The sequence below is a fragment of the Python bivittatus genome, unplaced genomic scaffold (genome assembly GCF_059951505.1).
Source record: "Python bivittatus isolate LINGU-HERP-01145 unplaced genomic scaffold, Pbiv_v1 ctg000370_np1212, whole genome shotgun sequence".
In the NCBI taxonomy this organism is placed as follows: domain Eukaryota; kingdom Metazoa; phylum Chordata; class Lepidosauria; order Squamata; family Pythonidae; genus Python; species Python bivittatus.
In genome coordinates this window covers 1,674,679-1,691,922 of record NW_028277062.1, presented here as the reverse complement: position 1 = coordinate 1,691,922, position 17,244 = coordinate 1,674,679, and the positions used below count along the sequence as shown (strand labels likewise).

The window sequence follows — 17,244 nt, the reverse complement described above, 5'->3', positions numbered from 1 at the left end:
GTGGCAAAGTTTCCTTTCTGGTCGGAACTTCTTCTATATAAGCCATACCTAGACAAGCAGCAGGATTAGTCTTTCTTTCTGTGTTGGTTGTTGGGTGTCTGTGTAAGATGTCTGGTCGTGGAAAGGGCGGAAAAGGTTTGGGGAAAGGGGGGGCGAAAAGACATCGGAAGGTGCTCCGAGATAACATCCAAGGCATTACGAAGCCGGCTATTCGCCGCTTGGCTCGCCGTGGAGGCGTGAAGCGAATTTCTGGGTTGATCTACGAAGAGACTCGTGGAGTGTTGAAGGTATTTCTGGAGAACGTTATCCGGGATGCCGTGACCTACACCGAGCACGCCAAAAGGAAGACCGTGACGGCCATGGATGTAGTGTATGCCCTGAAGCGCCAGGGCCGTACCTTGTATGGCTTTGGAGGCTAATTCTCGGACTACAGACAGACATAACGGCCCTTTTAAGGGCCACCCACATTTTCAGAAGAAGAGCTGCAGCATATAAAAGGTCTTGCTGCGTGATAAGAGTAAGAGGCAGGTATTATTGGGAAAAAGTAGTTTGCTGTAGTGGTGAACGCTCCAGGCTAGAAAAGGGGACGGTGAGTTGTAATCCCGCCTTACGCATGAAAGCCAGCTAGAGTCCCAGCCCACTTCACAAGGTTTGGGGGGGGGGCGCAATAGGGAAAGGCAGGATAAAAAAATTGCAACCCCCCCTACTAGTGAAGTAATGGCACCGTAAAACGTTTTAAAACCTGTTATTTGGGTCTACGCGCGCGCATTTTCTGGAATACAGACGTTTGAGTCTTCACCCTCGTGGCCCTCCAACCCGCTACCTTTTTCGTTTGGTAGACGAAGTAATTACTTTCCCCCGAAATGCCTTGCTTATGCGAAGAGCTTTCAGGGAATCAGCCTTTTTGTGAGACCGTAGGTGGCTCTGAGAAGAGCCTTTGGAGTTCTTCGTTGCCAAAACTTGGAATTACTTTGCCTTGACCTTGTGGCTCTCGGTTTTCTTGGGCAGCAGGACGGCCTGGATGTTGGGCAGGACGCCGCCCTGGGCGATGGTGACCCTGCCCAGCAGCTTGTTGAGCTCCTCGTCGTTGCGGATGGCCAGCTGGAGGTGGCGCGGGATGATGCGCGTCTTCTTGTTGTCGCGGGCCGCGTTGCCCGCCAGCTCCAGGATCTCGGCCGTCAGATACTCGAGCACGGCGGCCAGGTAGACCGGAGCGCCGGCGCCGACGCGCTCGGCGTAGTTGCCCTTGCGCAGCAGGCGGTGCACGCGGCCCACCGGGAACTGCAGGCCGGCCCGGGACGAGCGCGTCTTCGCCTTGGCCCGGGTCTTGCCGCCCTGCTTTCCGCGTCCAGACATGGTAGAGCAAATCGGAACTTAGAAAGCACGAAATGAAATGCAGGAGAAGCAGCATTTCAAGCCGTTTATTTATTTACTCCTAGGTTTTCTAATGGCCTCTTTTGATTGGATGACGGTCGCGGTTTGGTTTGGTTGTCCAATAAGAGCGTCGTTCTTTCAGCCAATCAGACCGTGGCTTTTATTTACTCAGGCGCGCGTTATATTTTTACTTCTTCCAATCGTAAGCCGCCTTTGAACGCCTCGAACTTGCCTGCTTATTTTCGAGCAACGGAGCTCTGGTTATTGTTTTTCTGGCCCAGAGAAATGATGATTGTCTTAGAATACTGTGCCTCCTATGTAAATTAAAAAAAATATATTTCCTGGCTGGTACTTCAAGGCTTCCATTTAAGGCCAAAATTGCCTTAAGTAGTTATAAAAGTACTTTAAATGGAGCCAACTGAAATGGCCACTGCTCGCGCTGCTCACAGTCCAGTAAAACTCAGCGCTGCCAACTGATAGTTTGGTAACATAGCCTGTGAATCCCTCTCCAGTCAGTGCCAGCGTGGGAAGCCAGCTTTCACTGTCAGTCCCACGAAAAGTCCTGCTTTAGTAGACAAAACCAACATCATCTCGAGAAGAGAGAGAAAATGTGCCCGTCGCAAATGGGAAGGAACAGGGGTCCACTTCAGCTTTTCCTCCAACAGTAGGCAAAATGGGATTTATCTCCTACTTTTAAGCAAAAGAGGAGGAACCCAACTATAATGCACAAGTAGAGGCCAAGGCAGAAGCTGTTTGTGGTTTTTTATAGTGATTGTGTGGCCTTTAGAGCTGTGGGTCTCAACCTCAGCAACTCTAAGATGGGTGGACTTCAACTCCCAGAATTCCCCAGCCAGCAATTGTGGGAGTTGAAGTCCACCCATCTTAAAGCTGCTGAGGTTGAGGCGCACTGCACTGGAGGAACATGTTTGTTCCAGCTTCAGGCTTCTTTTTCAGTTCACTGGCTTAGAGATCTCAAGGGCTGTGTGCTTGGCACTGCCTTGGTTAAGTCTGCAGTGGCTGCCTCAGCTGAAAGCGATGCCTTTGCAGAAATATAGGGAAATGCACAACACAATACAGCTTCTAAATTCTTTCCCACCCCTTCGCTGCTATGGCCACTGGGTATATCTAAAACATGATGTTATGGCTCTATACGGGCACATTTCTGTTTTCCCGTTGTAAAGTTGCATCTCTTTTTGGGGGTGTAAATGGGTGCTGAGAAGCACAGGGCTGGTTGCCAACGCTTCCCTGACTTGGGTGGGAGGATGTGGGGGTCTTTCAAGCCACTGCCTGACCCTTTGGGGTGTACGGGTGGGATTTTCACAGGATTTTGGCTAGTGATATTCTATTCACAGGATATTAGCTAGCAATATTCTATTTTTATTGTATTTTATATTGTATTTATTGTATTTTAATTAATATTTATTATTTTATTGTGAACCGCCCAGAGTCACTTTTTTGTGAGATGGGTGGTATCTAAATTTGAAATATAAAATATTTTTTTTTCTCTGCTCCCTAGTGGGATCCAGCCCATTTTCACACTCTTGGTTTTTCCTCCCCACCATTCCAAATCTGGACCCATTTCATCAAAAAATCAAGATGGAGGTTGTGATTGCATGACTGAAGCTCCGTTTTCAGTGTATGTGGTATGTGGCAGTGGAACAGGGCTTCTGTAGTGGGGTTGGGCAGACACCTTGATGCCTCACAGGACGGTCACCCCTGCACTACATTCCATTATCCTAGTGGCAAAACAGAAAAGTCCCAAGGTCCCTTCACTGCTTTTCTTTCCACCACTGGGTTAGAAAACATAACTAAGTAAAAAATCATTAAGGTACTACTCCGTTTAAAACCACCCAGTCTGGGAAACAATGGCTTGTATTCAGCTATCCCCTCCTGTTGACAGGACATCTTCCATCAGTGGCACATGGTAGAAGTTTCTTCACCTTTAGTTCTGCTTCCATCTTTGCAGCAAGAAGATGTGGGTCCCAAATGAGTTTTTCTCTCGTATGAAAAAACTTTTTCTTCATGCAACTCCCATAGCTCTTCTGAGGGCCACCCAACTAGGATGTTTTCAAGTCTTCCAGGCCCTGGCAGAGGAAGGTTGATGTTCTCAAGGCTGCCTATCAACATGGGGTTTTGGTTTGATCACAGGGGATCCAATGCTGTGCCATAGGATCAGCCCTAATGTTTATTCAGAACAGCTACATCTTCACCCTATGCAGCTTCTCTCCCCAAATTGCCTTCTTGATTTTTGTCCATTACAGTAACCAGCTATTAAAAGGGTACCGCCTCTTTCTCAAAAACATAAGGAAAAACAATTATCATTGGACTTGGGAGGGCATGTAAAATTTACTGATATAAATAAATCAACACTGCAAAAGCAGGAGTTTGTCTTCTCTTTCAGAAATGCCTAATATAACTTCGCATTTGGAGGCGACATAATATTTATTTCTTTATTTAAACTCATTATAGCTGCCCAGCTCCAAGGATTCTGGGCGGTGTACAAAACCAAAAAAACAAAACATAAAAGCACATGGACTGCCAGGACCAAAGCATTCTTAAAAGCGACACGAGTCCCAACAGGGCCCCCCAAACACCAGGCCTGGGGCCAAAGTCAAGTTTTATGATTGTGAGGAAAATATACCGTTGGGTGACAGAAGCAAGTTTGTAGAGGCCTCAGCCTTAATAAGATGGAAACCTAAAGGAATGTGCAGCACCCCTGGAGCTGGTGTGAACTACCGAGGCATCTGTCTTGAAGGAGGATGTGTTCTTCCTGGCATTTGGCACCTTGAACTGATTTGTTTCTTCTTCTCAGAAAGGTTATTGTTTTCCTTGTAGATAACAGAGGCAGAAAGTAGCTTGAGAGATATTGCTTGTTTAGGTATGCCTACATCATCATATGAATATGTATGCAGATGCGCTCTTTTTCCCTTCCCCTTTCTTGTAGAACTGTACAAATATCAGGTCACCCATTTTGCCTACAGGGGAGTGTCTCCCACTAACCCCTGGTGGGGTCCCCCTCCAGTACTTACTGCCTAATAACCACTGCAGTGAAGCCTTGGTTATTGTGCGTGAGTCCTGCGTTTTGATTCCACAAGATCTTTCTGGAACCCCCCTATCAATTCCTCTTGTGTTTCCTTAGAGGTTGCTTGTAAGAGTAGGGCAATATCTGGGTTTAAAATCTGTCTTGCAAAAATCTGGACAGGCAGTAGACGCCACAAAGCGGGATTTTGTAGCCGCCAACCGGCCGTCCGGATTTCTGCAGCTTAGATCCGATAAACGGTCAGTACCGCAGAATGCGATGCAACTCCCCGTCCCGTTATTTCCGTGGCGGCTTTCTTCGAGGAATCCCGCAATGACAGCCCCATTTCCGGTTCCAGACTGCTCCTACTCAGCCTCCAGACTTACTTTCCGAAAGTATGGAATAAAATGTGGGACCTAATCACTGAAACATTTAAGGATCAAGACGCGTTAAAGAGTTTTTTGCTTGCATTAGTCGCTTAAGCCAACGCTACGGTTTTTACGCGATGGTATTGCAGATTGATAGCAAGAACAGCCCACGCGACCAGACTGATCTGGAAAGGCTATTATTTAAGTCAGCGGGGAGGAAACTTTTCAGCTTTCCTTCTGGTCGGCTCCCCGCCGCCAATGACTTGAGAATCTCACGGGCGGGGGAATCCCCCGACTCCTTTTTACGAGTTTCAATAGGAGTTCCGTGGGAGTTATTTCTTCCCTTGGCGCCACGTAAAAGGTCAGAAGGACCTTTCAGGGCTTCAGGCGTTAGGAAGCGCGACGAGCTCTTTCGTGACTTTGTGAGCGGCTCTGAAAAGAGCCTTGGGGGGTGCGCGGTCTGGAGAGGCTCATTTTGCCTTGACCTTGTGGCTCTCGGTTTTCTTGGGCAGCAGGACGGCCTGGATGTTGGGCAGGACGCCGCCCTGGGCGATGGTGACCCTGCCCAGCAGCTTGTTGAGCTCCTCGTCGTTGCGGATGGCCAGCTGGAGGTGGCGCGGGATGATGCGCGTCTTCTTGTTGTCGCGGGCCGCGTTGCCCGCCAGCTCCAAGATCTCGGCCGTCAGGTACTCGAGCACGGCGGCCAGGTAGACCGGGGCGCCGGCGCCGACGCGCTCGGCGTAGTTGCCTTTGCGCAGGAGGCGGTGCACGCGGCCCACCGGGAACTGCAGGCCGGCCCGGGACGAGCGCGTCTTCGCCTTGGCCCGGGTCTTGCCGCCCTGCTTTCCGCGTCCAGACATGGTAGACCTAGACTAGCGACAATCACAATGCTCAAGCCGAGAAAGAAGTGAGAAGCTGCACCGGCGTCCCCCTGCTTTATTTTCACCTCCGGCTTCTGAGGGCTGGAGATGATTGGACGAGAGGGAGGCCAGTCCTCCAATGAAACGTCTGACTTGTCTCCGTAGCCAATCAGAGAGCGGCTCCTAAAGTAGCCAATAGGAATTGCGGCCGGAAGAACCCTGAGAAAATCTTAGAGCGATTTTTTTTCTGAAAGGGTCGGTTTGACTTCCGGTGCCGTGTTTGGAGCGGCTTAGGAAAGGGTGAAATTAGCTTGAATGGTACAGAAAAGGGACTCGTGTCTTCCAAAAAGAAGCCAAGCAGGAAAATATCACAGCGTCAGACTTTTCTGCCCCTTATGCTTCCATTATTACTTCGTTTTGAGTATGGCGGAGCCATTCATCCACGGAATTCTTGCAGAGTTACATTTCACGATGACTGTTACTGGCGCGCTTTGATGCACTGACTGCAGTCACATTATTTCTACCTGGCAGGGCTGTTGTCTCCTATTCTTTAGGTCAGTGTTTCTCAACCTTGGCCAGTTTAAGATGGGTGGGCTTCAACTCCCAGAATTCCCCAGCCAGCATGGCTGGCTGGGGAATTCTGGGAGTTGAAGCCCACCCATCTTAAAGCTTTAGGTCCTGTCCCTCCTCTAAGCACTGTGATTATGCACCGAGAGCCATTTGAAACACAGAAAACATTAAAGGGAACTGAAGGGGACAGATGTGTTGGCCATATACGACATTGCAGCCAGAGCTTCTCCGACTTTGGCCACCCTGCCAGCGGACTGCCTGCTGCTGCGAGGAGCAAACCTCTGGGCCAGAGAGGAAAAGCGGCAGAGAGAGAGAAACAAATAAATCACCCAAATTCCTCTCCACAATTTCGGGAGAAACCATAGCAGGGGCAGACATCCCCACGGGCATGCGCACCAGCTGGGTCAACTCCAGAAAAGTTAGTTTGGGTGCAAAAGAGCGAGAAAGGATGCAATAAAATTGGCAGCCGGCGAAGGCTGGTTTTGGCACCCCACCTCGTGGCGGATCCCCCATATTGGATTCTGCTTTGAACAAAAATTACTAGGCTTTACTTATGGTGATTGGTGATATATATAAGCTTCAACAGCAGCATCTGTACCCTAAAAGGTGTGACATATATAACTGTTGTCATTGTGGCCCAAAAACTCAGGCACCTTGAGCGGCGTGGAGCTGAAGGAACCTATTTCCCTGAATTTGGGGGAGAAAAACATTTTTACCTTTTGCAAAAATGGCTTTTTCGCCCCTACCCAACAATATGAATCACAAGGATTTCAGGCAAAGTGAAAAGAGTTTATTAAGGGGTGGGGGGGGGATCAAGTCTTTTTATAGGGCACAGAAACAAATGATACATACATTCGGTATGTGTGATACACCAGAAAGCAAGTAAAAGTAAGTAAAAGACATTGATTACACATGAGAATTGAACAATAGAAAACACTGATTCCAGATAACCTTCTACAAGGGGCAAATTTATGGGTTATGTCACTCCCTTTTCCAGCAGAGTTTGTATCTTTCTTAAAGCTTGCAAGTGTATTCAAGGACTTTTCAGAATACGCTCTCTACGGTTTAGTTGCTGAAAAGGCTAGTTTATGCAGGTAAAAAAAGAAATGGCTTTGGCTAAAAGGAAGACATGGTTTCCTGAACTTCACCCTTTTTTTTTAATCCGTTCAATCATGTCTGATTCTCGCAGACTGCCTGGACAAGCCCCTGCAGTTTTCTTGGCAAGGTTTTTTGGAAGTGGTTTGCCATTGCCTCCTTCCTAGGGCTGAGACAAAGTGACTGGCCCAAGGTCACCCGGCTGGCTTTGTGCCGATCAATATATCACCTTTATTAAAAAGCTAAGAAGGAAGCCTAAAATTCCAGGTAACATTGTCAGTAGTAACATTTTGTTTCCCTGTCAGTAAGAGAGGGAGACCGATTGCACCACTCAGGAACTGATTTTGAGTCCTGGAGAGAGAAGGAAAGATTTCTTATTGGTGAATGAGTCACTTAGAAAATAATCGTTCTGCAGTCAGTCCAGCTTTTTCTTGCCCTTGACACCAATTCCTGCCTTTGCAATCTGGAGGGTGCAAGGACAGAGTTCTATAGGATCTCTCGTAAAAAGCTTCCCACAACTCCGCATTGGTGGTTCAGTGGTAGAATTCTCGCCTGCCACGCGGGAGGCCCGGGTTCGATTCCCGGCCAATGCAGGGAACTTCTTTTTCTTTGCAATTCGGAGGCTACTCAGTTTGTCCCTGCAGGCCTGAGGAAGCGAAGTGGACTCCCCGAAGACCCCTTTTTCCCTTGCAATCCACCGTTTCCAGTTCAACGACGCCGCTCCTTGCGGCGCAGACCCAGGCAGGCTTAGCCCCCACCCCACGTTCTACTAAGGACGTTTATGGGCGCAGCTAACGTTCAATATCGGACTACACCTCCCATCATCTCAGCTGGGGCACGGGCGGGGGGCACTGCGCCACGCCCAAAAAGCAGCCAAGGAGGGGAAGCAGCTGCCTTAAAACTGTTCCACGCTTCGTGCCGCCCAGGGAGCTGAAAGAGGAAGGGAAAGGAAGGGCGGTGCCGGGAGAGCCGGCTTCATTTCTACGATTGCGCACGCGCCCCGGCGCTTCCGTGCGGTTTCGGCCGCGCATGCTCTCTTCCTTCCCCGCCGAGGCTGCCGAGCGCCGCGATGGAAGCGGGGAAAATGGCGTCTCCCAAGAGCGCCCCGAAGGATGCGCAGGTGAGGCCGGGCCGGGCCGGGCCGGGAGGGGAGAACCGGGGGAAGCCGGCTCCCTTTGCAGCTGCGGGGGCCACGTGTGCAGCGCCGCCTCTCTCCTTTGCACGCTGGCGCTCTTTCCTGGGTGATGGGCTTTGTAGTCCGAGGCGTCTGGAGGGGTCCGGATTAAGGGGCGCTGATTGGCAGTCGCCTACCCGTTGGGCTTGCTTAGTCATTTATTATTAGTAACTCTTGGCATTCCGGGCGATGGTCGCCTGCCCCTCAGACCTGCTGTGCTTCCTTGGGAGTCACTTTCCGCCCTCAGGTTTCTCTAAGAGCAACTTGGGGCAGGTTTCCTGTGCATGTGATGATTGCCAGCCGAAGGACTGGCTTCCCCGAGCTGCCTTTACAGAAGTGCTTTTCAGACCTTGGTGCTGGACTCAGAGCAGGCACCCGCCTGAGGATTTCCTGACTGATACCTCAAACGTTGCTCAAGCAGAGCAGCCGGTTTCTTTCAAGCACATCGGCCATCACGAACTTCGCAAAACTAAAAAGGGCAAATAGAAAAGAAGGAATAGAGATCAGAATCAGTTAGCAGGGGAAGAAAGGGGTAGGGAAGAAAATTCAGGGAGATGCCTTAGGACTTTGTTTTTATTTATTTTATTCATTTATATATCAAGTTTGTCACCGCCTGTCTCGTTGAAAAGTAAAACGTTTAGTTTTCAGAGGCCAAGGAGCATTAGATACTTAGCAATAATATGTTTGCATTGGTGTTGATGCTGTGAAGTGCCTGACTGACTATTTCATTCTGTTGGACAGGTGATGGCCCAGATCCTGAAAGATACGGGGATTACAGAGTACGAGCCGCGGGTTATAAATCAAATGTTGGAATTTGCGTATAGTAAGTGATCCCTTGGTTGTCTTCATGTATTCATACACCTTCCTGGTTGTTCACTCTCTCACATAGAGGCAGGATGTATAACAAATATCCTTTAAAAAATGTTGGAACCGATTCCATCTCCTTGATCAACTTGAGCTTAGATGCCTCAAATTAACCCAGATAAAGTAGGGTTTCCAGACTTCCTACCACGAAATGAAAGGAGGTAGGAGCGCTAGGAGGACCAAAATCTCTGACTCAGATCTTTGTAGAGCATAGGGCTGTGCAAAAACCTTTTGTTCTGGGACATTTTGAGTTTTCCAGAAGTGGTCTGATCTTGATGGAATGTTTTGCACACCTTGCCCTATAAAAGAGGGTCTTGAAGCTGGCTTGTTCTCTCCGATGTTGTGAAACTCTGGATTCCTTCTGTCTGCAAACCTTGGATTTGTATTTCTGTCTTCCCTAGCTGGGCTGTCATTCTGCTGATTTTCTCTTCCTCCCTTTCTTCTGAGTTATCCCTGATCCTAATCTTGCTTCCTGTGGCCTCTGTTTTCTCCTTTCCTTGCATAGCTTGGTCTTCTCCTTGGCTCTTCCACCCTCGGCTATTCCTATTCCAGGACACGATTTGATCTATTACGGGTCATGCCATTTGGGGATGAGGGGTGTTCTAATTTAGCATATTGGGAAGGCTTTAAGCTTTGTGTGTCTGTCTCGGCTTTTGGACTACCGCTGTGTAGTTCAAGGATCAAATTCTTTCTTGTAGCATGAAGCTCACTGGGCTATCTTAGACCATTCAGGTTACTCTGCCTTGAAGGGTTGGGTGAGGATTAAATGGGAAAGTATCTGTGAAGACAGCCATCGAGGGAGGCCAGGGTAAAGGTCTGATTAATAATAATTCATGTCATTGAGGTTGTATTGGCTGAGTTTATGGGAATTCTTTGATGTGTGTCCCTATTGGTTTGTGAATGGTTTGAAATTTTGTCTTGGGAATAATAAACAGGGAATTTGTCATGAGAAAACCCAGTTCCGGAAACACGGCATTTTGCAGGTGGGAGGAGAGGACAGGCTGCTGTGCATCTGGTTCAGTTGGCTTGAACATCAGCCACACAGCTGTCCTTTCAATCTCAGCATTTTGTTTCCTGAAAGGATACGTGACAACTATCTTGGAGGATGCCAAAATTTATTCCAGCCACGCAAAGAAGTCGAGCGTCGATGCAGACGATGTGAGATTGGCCATCCAGTGCCGGACAGACCAGTCATTCACCTCCCCACCTCCCAGAGACGTATGCTTTGTGTCTTTCAAATCTTGCCTTATGCTGGGGAAAGGGAATCCCTCTTTTTGGGAGGGAGGGATCTGTAAGCAGAGCTTCCTGGGAATGCTTCAGAAGGGCCTCTGCCCCAAGAAGCTGGCACATGACTTTTCAGTGGCAGGCTGGGGATGGAGGGGCAAACAGGTAAAGGTATGTAAGCTGGCTTGAGTTGCATCCCGGAGTCTGGGCTGTCATTTGGCAGGAAAAGGTCCTATTGCTGCTAAAGGGAGCGTTGGGGAGGAGGGGTACTAATGTTTAGTAAAATGTCTCTGTGTCTCATAGTTTTTGCTGGATATTGCAAGACAAAAAAACCAAACTCCCTTGCCTTTGATTAAACCATACTCTGGGCCAAGATTGCCACCAGACAGATACTGCCTTACAGCTCCAAATTACAGGCTGAAGTCTCTGCAGAAAAAGGTCAGTAAGTTTACTTAAATCAACCCTATAACTGAATGAATGCTGTTTCCCTTGGTGGGGTAGAAAATATTCTTAAGAGGCTGGCTATTAGAATCGTGGCCTGCTTCCCTGTTTATAGCCTCTCAGTTTAATCATTTAGATCAGCATGCTGGCGGGGGAACTCTGGGAGTTGAAGTCCACCTATCTTAAAGTTACCAAGGTTGAAAAACGCTGCTTTAGACTGACATATCTTTGCATTGAAGCTTTTATGCAATTCATATTCTTGAGGCAGCCTTCCCCAAACTGGAGGGCTCCAGATACGATAGACTTCAACTCCCAGAAGGCCCCAGCCTGGTAAGTTGACATGAGGGTTCTGGTTGAGGAAAGTTGCTTTAGCATCTCCTTCCAGATCCAGATCTGAAGGCCATCATCCTTGGAAAGGATGTGTGAATGTAGAGTGGAGAGAGCTGATCCCCATTGGGGTTAATCATGGACTACCCAAGTGTTACAAGCAGAGAGGATTTTCAAGCGAGCGTGCCGACGTTTCCCAGTTTCCTGCTTGCAAGCACAGAATCTGGCAGTCTGCCTTCTGTGCCCCGTAACCCTCACTGGGCTTCCCAGGAAGAGCCCACGGAAGATGAGGGTGCAGGATGAGGCCCGTGGCAAGAAGAGCAGGCCTGCCTGGGGTTTTCCTGCACAGGCAGGGTAGCGTCCCTGCTTTTCTTTCTGGGTTGCTGACGCCTCTCCAAACAGGCTTTGCGATTCCAGCCAACTCTCGGTCCTGCTTTTTCCCAGGTCGCGTCCTCTGCCGGAAGGATCACCGTGCCACGGCTGAGCGTCGGCGCTGTCACCAGCAGGCCCAGCACGCCAACCCTAGGCAAGCTGTCCCTCCAGTTTCCTTGGGCTGTGCTTTGGTCTGCCTCTTTTCTTCTGATAGTTTCTGTCGGCAGGTGCTTCCTTCTCCACTCAGCGTCCTCACTGAGAGCTTTGCCCCTTAGAACTCATGGCTGGCTTCTTTATATGTGGCTGTTCCAAGGTGTTCCAGCAGGTGGCAGCACCTTGCCAGGCTTGGCTGATCAAGGTGCAAACTAATAGGGTTGGGTCTTTTAATACCTGGATGGGAGACCACCAGGAGGCCATCAGATTTACAAAAAAAAATAAAAATGTAAAAACATCTCAGAAGAAGACAGTGGGAAACCACTGTGGTCTTCTTGCTTATTTCTTGCATCTTTCCATGTGTCCATGAAATCAATCACCAGCTTCCATCAAAAGAGACTTGACTGTCCTTTTTTTCCAGAGGAACTGATTATAAGCGGGCTCATAACTTGCCAAATGCATATTTATTTATTTGTTGAATACATATGGCCACCCATCTCAATTGTATGACTCTGGGCAGCTAACAGTATTTAAAAACAGAATAAAAACAATATAACATAAATAGCAGCCAGGAAGAAACAACAGTAGTATGCAATGCCTTGTTCCAGAACTACTGAAATACCAACATCCATTTCAATAATCATGCAGGTCTTAATCAATATTAAGCAATCTAGCACTGTTTAATATGGAAAAATAATTCTCTCCAGCTGAGGATGAGCAACACAGAATCTCTAGCTGACATCTATTGACCCACTCCCCCCCCATAAAAATAGCTGGATTTCAGAAGATCTCTGTGGTCTTGTGTGGGATCGTGTGACGATTTGGCCAGCTCTGATTTATATGTGATACTGTGGTGAAAGTGTTGGGACGGCCCTGGGGAGACCTAGGTTCTTGTTCCCCCTCAGTCACAGAAGTTCCCTGGGAGGACTTTTGGCCTGTCCCCCTCTCTTGGACTAGCTTGCCCTGCAGGGCTGTTTTGGGGAAAAATGGGAGAGAAGAGTAGGCCGTTCCATGCTCCTAAGCGAGAAACGAGAGAGATTTAACAGAATAAATCAATTGCTTTATTTGGGGGTACCTGCTCCGCTCTCTATAAATTCCCCAGGAGTGATTTCCAGAAGTTAAATAAGCTGGGGGTGGGCTGGACTTTTCCCAGCAATATGGAACTTATTGCAAGCTGGGGGGGGAAATGAACCAAGCCAGTGGGGGGTGGGGGGCTTCCAGGGTTTAGGGTGAGATGTTCCTTCGCTTGCTGCAGTTCCAGTCTGACCTGCCTCACCTCTAGCCTTAAACTTGTTGTTGTAACTTGCAGGACCACCCTCGGCACAGGCGGTGTCCGTTTCGACGAAAGTGGGGACTCCCGTCTCGCTGACGGGGCAAAGGTTCACCGTCCAGATCCCCACCTCCCAAACATCTGTAAAATCAGGTGAGAGGCTTGAGTGTCTCTTTTGGGTGGGTGGGGGGAAGAAGGGAGGGGTGCTGGGGTGGGACAATCTCTGTGGCCCTGCTGCTTTTTCCGATTTTATTTTCTCTGAAATCTGCTGTGAGGATGTGGTTGTGAAGAAAATGTGTCGGTTGGGTGCAGATGGTATCCTTGGCTTGCGTAGAGGAGCAGAGAACTCTCTCTCTGCAGTCCGTGTGTGAGGGCTGAACACACAGTGGAACCCGGTTTCTCTTTCTTGTGTTGTAATGGTATACATTACATTATAATGTATTATAATTACAACATTATAACGGTGTTATGATGACTTCCTGCAGGAGCAGGCATGTGAATTGGTGGGCATGCATTGCTGGGGATTTCCTTCGTGGCGGTCAGATGGGAGGAACTGTAATCTGACCTTCAGATATTCGTCAGTTCCCCTTATTGTATCAGCCCCAGCCCAGGGCTAAATTGTGGCCAGGTCTGTCAGCTCGAAAGCTTCTTCAGTGAAATTGTCCGAGTTTTTCTCTTAGCCTGTCTCCCTGACTTGTTGCCAAGATGAATGATGCCGGTTTTATTGGAAGAGGTGGGACAGAAAACAGCCATGCAGTCATTTGTTGTGCCTGGTTATCCCCAGAAGGATTTGGGTTGTTGGGCATGGTTGAACCAAGGAATATAAATTGCATTTAGTAGATAAGGCAAGTCAACTGGGGTTGGTCATTAACAGCATTTTGCCCCCTCGGTCACAGAGATTGGGGCAAGGATCTTATAGAAACTATAGAGATACTACACTTCCCTTGTCTGATTTTTGGGATTTAAATGGTCATTCCACTTCCCGTCTTCCTTTGATTCTGCTCAAGGCATAAACAGGGATCTGCCTGTAGAAAATGGCCAGCCTCACCTGTGTTTCAGTTTCTGAGAGGTTATGGAGTCTTCTGATAGTAATGTCGATCTAATGAACCTGGAGTCCTTTAATAAGGCTGGAAACCTTTGCCTTATTTTTTAAAAAAGGAAAAAAAGTGGGCGCGGGAATCCCAGGGGGCTGCCAAATCTTGCGACAGCAGAGGGATGGGAAGCCGACAGTCCTGGATCTAGGAAAAAAGCAAGTGCTTCTGATCAGCTCTGCTCACACTAAACCAGAAAAAAAGAAAAAGGAAAAAGCTAACTATGCTTAGAATCCAGTATGTTGCGCTGTGAGGTCAGATCATGGTTTGGCATGTACTGTGGAATCAAAATGCAGGGCCCAAAGCAAATAATCAAGGCTCACTGCAGTATTGATTAGACCAGGGTTTCTCAACCGTGGCAACTTGAAGATTTGTGGACTTCGACTCTCAGAATTCTGGGAGTTGAAGTCCACACATCTTCAAGTTCCTAAGGCTGAGAAACACTGTATTAGTCAGTATGTACTGGAGGGGACCCCACCCAAAGGATAGCGAGAAACACCCTTGCAAAGAAAGGGATTTATACATTTCAGGAAAACGGAAATAATGTCAGGATACACATTCATGAGGCGATGCAGCCATACCTATTTGTAAGTAATAGGTTTCGGGTTACTTCCGGCCCTTCTGCTATCCACCATCTACCAAGAACACAATAGTCTTACTGAAAAGAAACAAGTCAAAGGGAGGGGGCAATTCAGGCTGCCCCATGCCAGGAAGACCAGGTCCTCCTTCGAGAGAGACGCTTTGGTTGCTTTGGGAGTGTTCTGATAAGATGAACAAGCTGGGGTGAACTAGATGTTAAGCTAGCCTCAAGGCTTGCTTGCTAACTCCTTTAGGTTTCAATTTGACCCAACTGGCGCCCTTCACCTAAACATTTATTTTCCTCCCAGTACAGTCCCAGAAAACATTAGCTCAGCTTGCCATGGAGCGGTAAGCCACAGCGAGTGTGTCTTGAGTTGCTTTTTAAGAGTAAAACTTGTGCTGTAGTTGTTCACGCTGGCTTTTCCTCCACCTTCTCCCAGCAACTCCGACCACCCCCACCGTCCAGAACGTCTTGATCAACCCCTCCCTGATCGGGTCCAAAAACATCCTCATCACCACCAATATGGTCTCATCGCAGAGCGCCGCGGGCGAACCCAACCCCTTGAAGCGGAAACACGACGAGGAGGAGGATTACGACACGCTATGAGTTCCAAGGGGCTGAGCCCACCCGGATGCCTTCCGCTTCGCAGCGAAGCAGGCCTGGCACCGGAAGCGTTTTTGGCCAGGGAATCAAAAACCGTCTGCGCTTGAAGGTCCACCCTGCATGGACTCCCTTCTACCATGGCCTCCACGCCCTCCTCTCCCATCTCCCGAAAGTGGACTTGGTTCTCAAAGGCCTCTGAGCTGTTTGGAGCCAGGACATCTGGGGGCAAGGTGGGTGGGGGCTGTCAAAGGAGAAACAGATGCCATCCACCCTCCCCTTCTAAAGGACACTGGTTCTGCAGGGATTTCATGTAGACAGGCTCACTCCAGCCCCATAGTTCAGCTTAGAAGGGAGGAACGCCTGGTTATGGAGCTGTTTTATTCAAGGAAACGTGTTTCTTTGTTGTGCGGTTCCTGTGACGTGGAAATCCCACCATCTCCAATGCTCCCCCCCCCCTTTTCCTTGGGGCAGAAGTTCAGCTTTTCCTTTCATTTAAGGTCGTCATCTCTGGCTCAGACTGGGATCTGGAAGGAGAAGCCACCTTCCCAGTTTTGCTTTGCTTTTTTAAGGGGATAGTCACCCCTGGTGTGGCAAAAACCTCTGCAAACAGTTTTGCTCTATTTGCATCACTAAAAAAGCAGCATTCTGTTGGTTTAGGAGTGTCAGGTTACATCGCTATTATTTCTGGCTTTAAAGGAGTGTCAACAACAATACTTCCCTTCTACCCCCCACCCCTTTGCAGGTCACTGCCGTGAACAGTTTCTATTTCTCAGGAGAGCTCTGTTCTTAAATTAAAAGATTTTTTGAGAAGTAATGAACCAGAGGTGTTTGGTTTTCTCAGGGCCAGGGACTGCTTTCCTGTGGGTTTAGGGCTGGAAGGATGTGTTCCTTCCCAAACGAAAGATGATTTTGTGCTTGATTAAGCCATTAATCCTACATATCTTCCCCTGGGGGTAAACCCTACTCAACCCAGCTAATTTACTTCTGAAGACATAAGAGTGGATGGGGACCACCTTGTCTTGCAAGAAGTATTTGATTTTATGTGGGGATTTTATGCACTTCCCAGTTTCAGGATGTAACAGCAATAGAAAAGATTTTTGGGAGGAGAAAAAGCATTATTTTTTTTAGAGAGAATGTATGTTGAAAAGAAAGCCAGGATGTGTACGCGTGTGTGAAAATAGAAATAGCCAAACTGAACAAGAATTCTATGATCCACATTATGATTTTATAAGGGGGGGGCACACTGCCCAAAACATTGGTCCCCATTGCAGTTGAGCAACAGCTGTTTCACTTAGCCTTGGTGTGCTAGTCTGTTACGGAACCTTAGAATACTTGCAAAGTGTGTACAAAATGTGCAGAGAGGAAAATGGGCTTTTGGCTGCACTCTCAGAACAAAATTCAAAGTGGCTTGAGTGTTCTGTTATCACCGGGGACCACATTTGAAACCTGAACATCCCGCTCATGAGAAACAAAATGGGGAACTTGTCTCTTCGCTCTCCTGAGTTTTATCCCACGGCCACAAATGCAGACAGAGCGGCAGTCTGTGCCGGATGCTGCCCACCGAAAACGCGGCCAGTTAGAACAATGACTCGACTGCTCCAGTGTGCACCCCGCAAGGGGATGAGAGGAGTTCTCAGCATGGATTGCTCAGGGAGGTGAACACTGACCCCTTCCAGAAAAGCTGGACTTCACCTGGGCATGGTGGGTTGTTGGCAGTGGTCCGGAAGAGAAGGGGGGGCTGGCCCTCAGACCCTGCCAGGGGCAGGTCTGGGAAGCCAAGGAGTGGGAGACTTCTCTTAAGCCAAACCCTCGATGCAGAGTCACTCGGGAGTTGTAAGCGGCCTGACGGTCCACGCCAA

The 17,244-nt window shown here is 48.5% G+C and overlaps 4 protein-coding genes and 1 non-coding gene across 5 annotated transcripts; 3 read left to right on the top strand and 2 right to left on the bottom strand.

Annotated features, from left to right (window-relative positions):
• Nucleotides 1-33: 33 nt before the first annotated feature.
• On the top strand, nt 34-797 carry LOC103059641 (histone H4). Its single transcript, XM_007445328.4, has one exon. The coding sequence runs from the start codon at nt 108-110 to the stop codon at nt 417-419; it is 312 nt and encodes a 103-aa protein (XP_007445390.1). The 5' UTR covers nt 34-107; the 3' UTR covers nt 420-797.
• LOC103050180 (histone H2A.J) lies at nt 756-1,565 on the bottom strand. Its single transcript, XM_007441107.3, has one exon. It carries the CDS (start codon nt 1,354-1,356, stop codon nt 967-969), a length of 390 nt encoding a protein of 129 aa, XP_007441169.1. The 5' UTR covers nt 1,357-1,565; the 3' UTR covers nt 756-966.
• A 2,244-nt stretch (nt 1,566-3,809) lies between these two features.
• LOC148215822 (histone H2A.J) lies at nt 3,810-6,175 on the bottom strand. Its single transcript, XM_088142273.1, has one exon. It carries the CDS (start codon nt 5,619-5,621, stop codon nt 5,232-5,234), a length of 390 nt encoding a protein of 129 aa, XP_087998399.1. The 5' UTR covers nt 5,622-6,175; the 3' UTR covers nt 3,810-5,231.
• A 1,633-nt stretch (nt 6,176-7,808) lies between these two features.
• TRNAG-GCC (transfer RNA glycine (anticodon GCC)) lies at nt 7,809-7,879 on the top strand. The gene has a single exon. It is a non-coding gene; the product is annotated as a tRNA-Gly (tRNA).
• Nucleotides 7,880-8,275: 396 nt separating this feature from the next.
• LOC103049935 (transcription initiation factor TFIID subunit 9-like) lies at nt 8,276-16,199 on the top strand. Its single transcript, XM_088142272.1, has 7 exons — nt 8,276-8,406; nt 9,202-9,283; nt 10,406-10,542; nt 10,852-10,986; nt 11,761-11,842; nt 13,151-13,264; nt 15,222-16,199. The coding sequence occupies exons 1-7, from the start codon at nt 8,356-8,358 to the stop codon at nt 15,386-15,388; spliced, it is 768 nt and encodes a 255-aa protein (XP_087998398.1). The 5' UTR covers nt 8,276-8,355; the 3' UTR covers nt 15,389-16,199.
• Nucleotides 16,200-17,244: the final 1,045 nt, after the last annotated feature.

What these genes read in the sequence shown, in the direction of transcription:
- LOC103059641 (XM_007445328.4), top strand. Translation starts at nt 108, where the DNA reads ATGTCTGGTCGTGGAAAGGGCGGAAAAGGTTTGGGGAAAGGGGGGGCG.
- LOC103050180 (XM_007441107.3), bottom strand. Translation starts at nt 1,356, where the DNA reads ATGTCTGGACGCGGAAAGCAGGGCGGCAAGACCCGGGCCAAGGCGAAG.
- LOC148215822 (XM_088142273.1), bottom strand. Translation starts at nt 5,621, where the DNA reads ATGTCTGGACGCGGAAAGCAGGGCGGCAAGACCCGGGCCAAGGCGAAG.
- LOC103049935 (XM_088142272.1), top strand. Translation starts at nt 8,356, where the DNA reads ATGGAAGCGGGGAAAATGGCGTCTCCCAAGAGCGCCCCGAAGGATGCG. An exon ending in CCTCCCCACCTCCCAGAGAC is followed by an intron (nt 10,543 to 10,851) that starts GTATGCTTTGTG and finishes TGTGTCTCATAG; the next exon opens with TTTTTGCTGGATATTGCAAG. An exon ending in TGAAGTCTCTGCAGAAAAAG is followed by an intron (nt 10,987 to 11,760) that starts GTCAGTAAGTTT and finishes GCTTTTTCCCAG; the next exon opens with GTCGCGTCCTCTGCCGGAAG.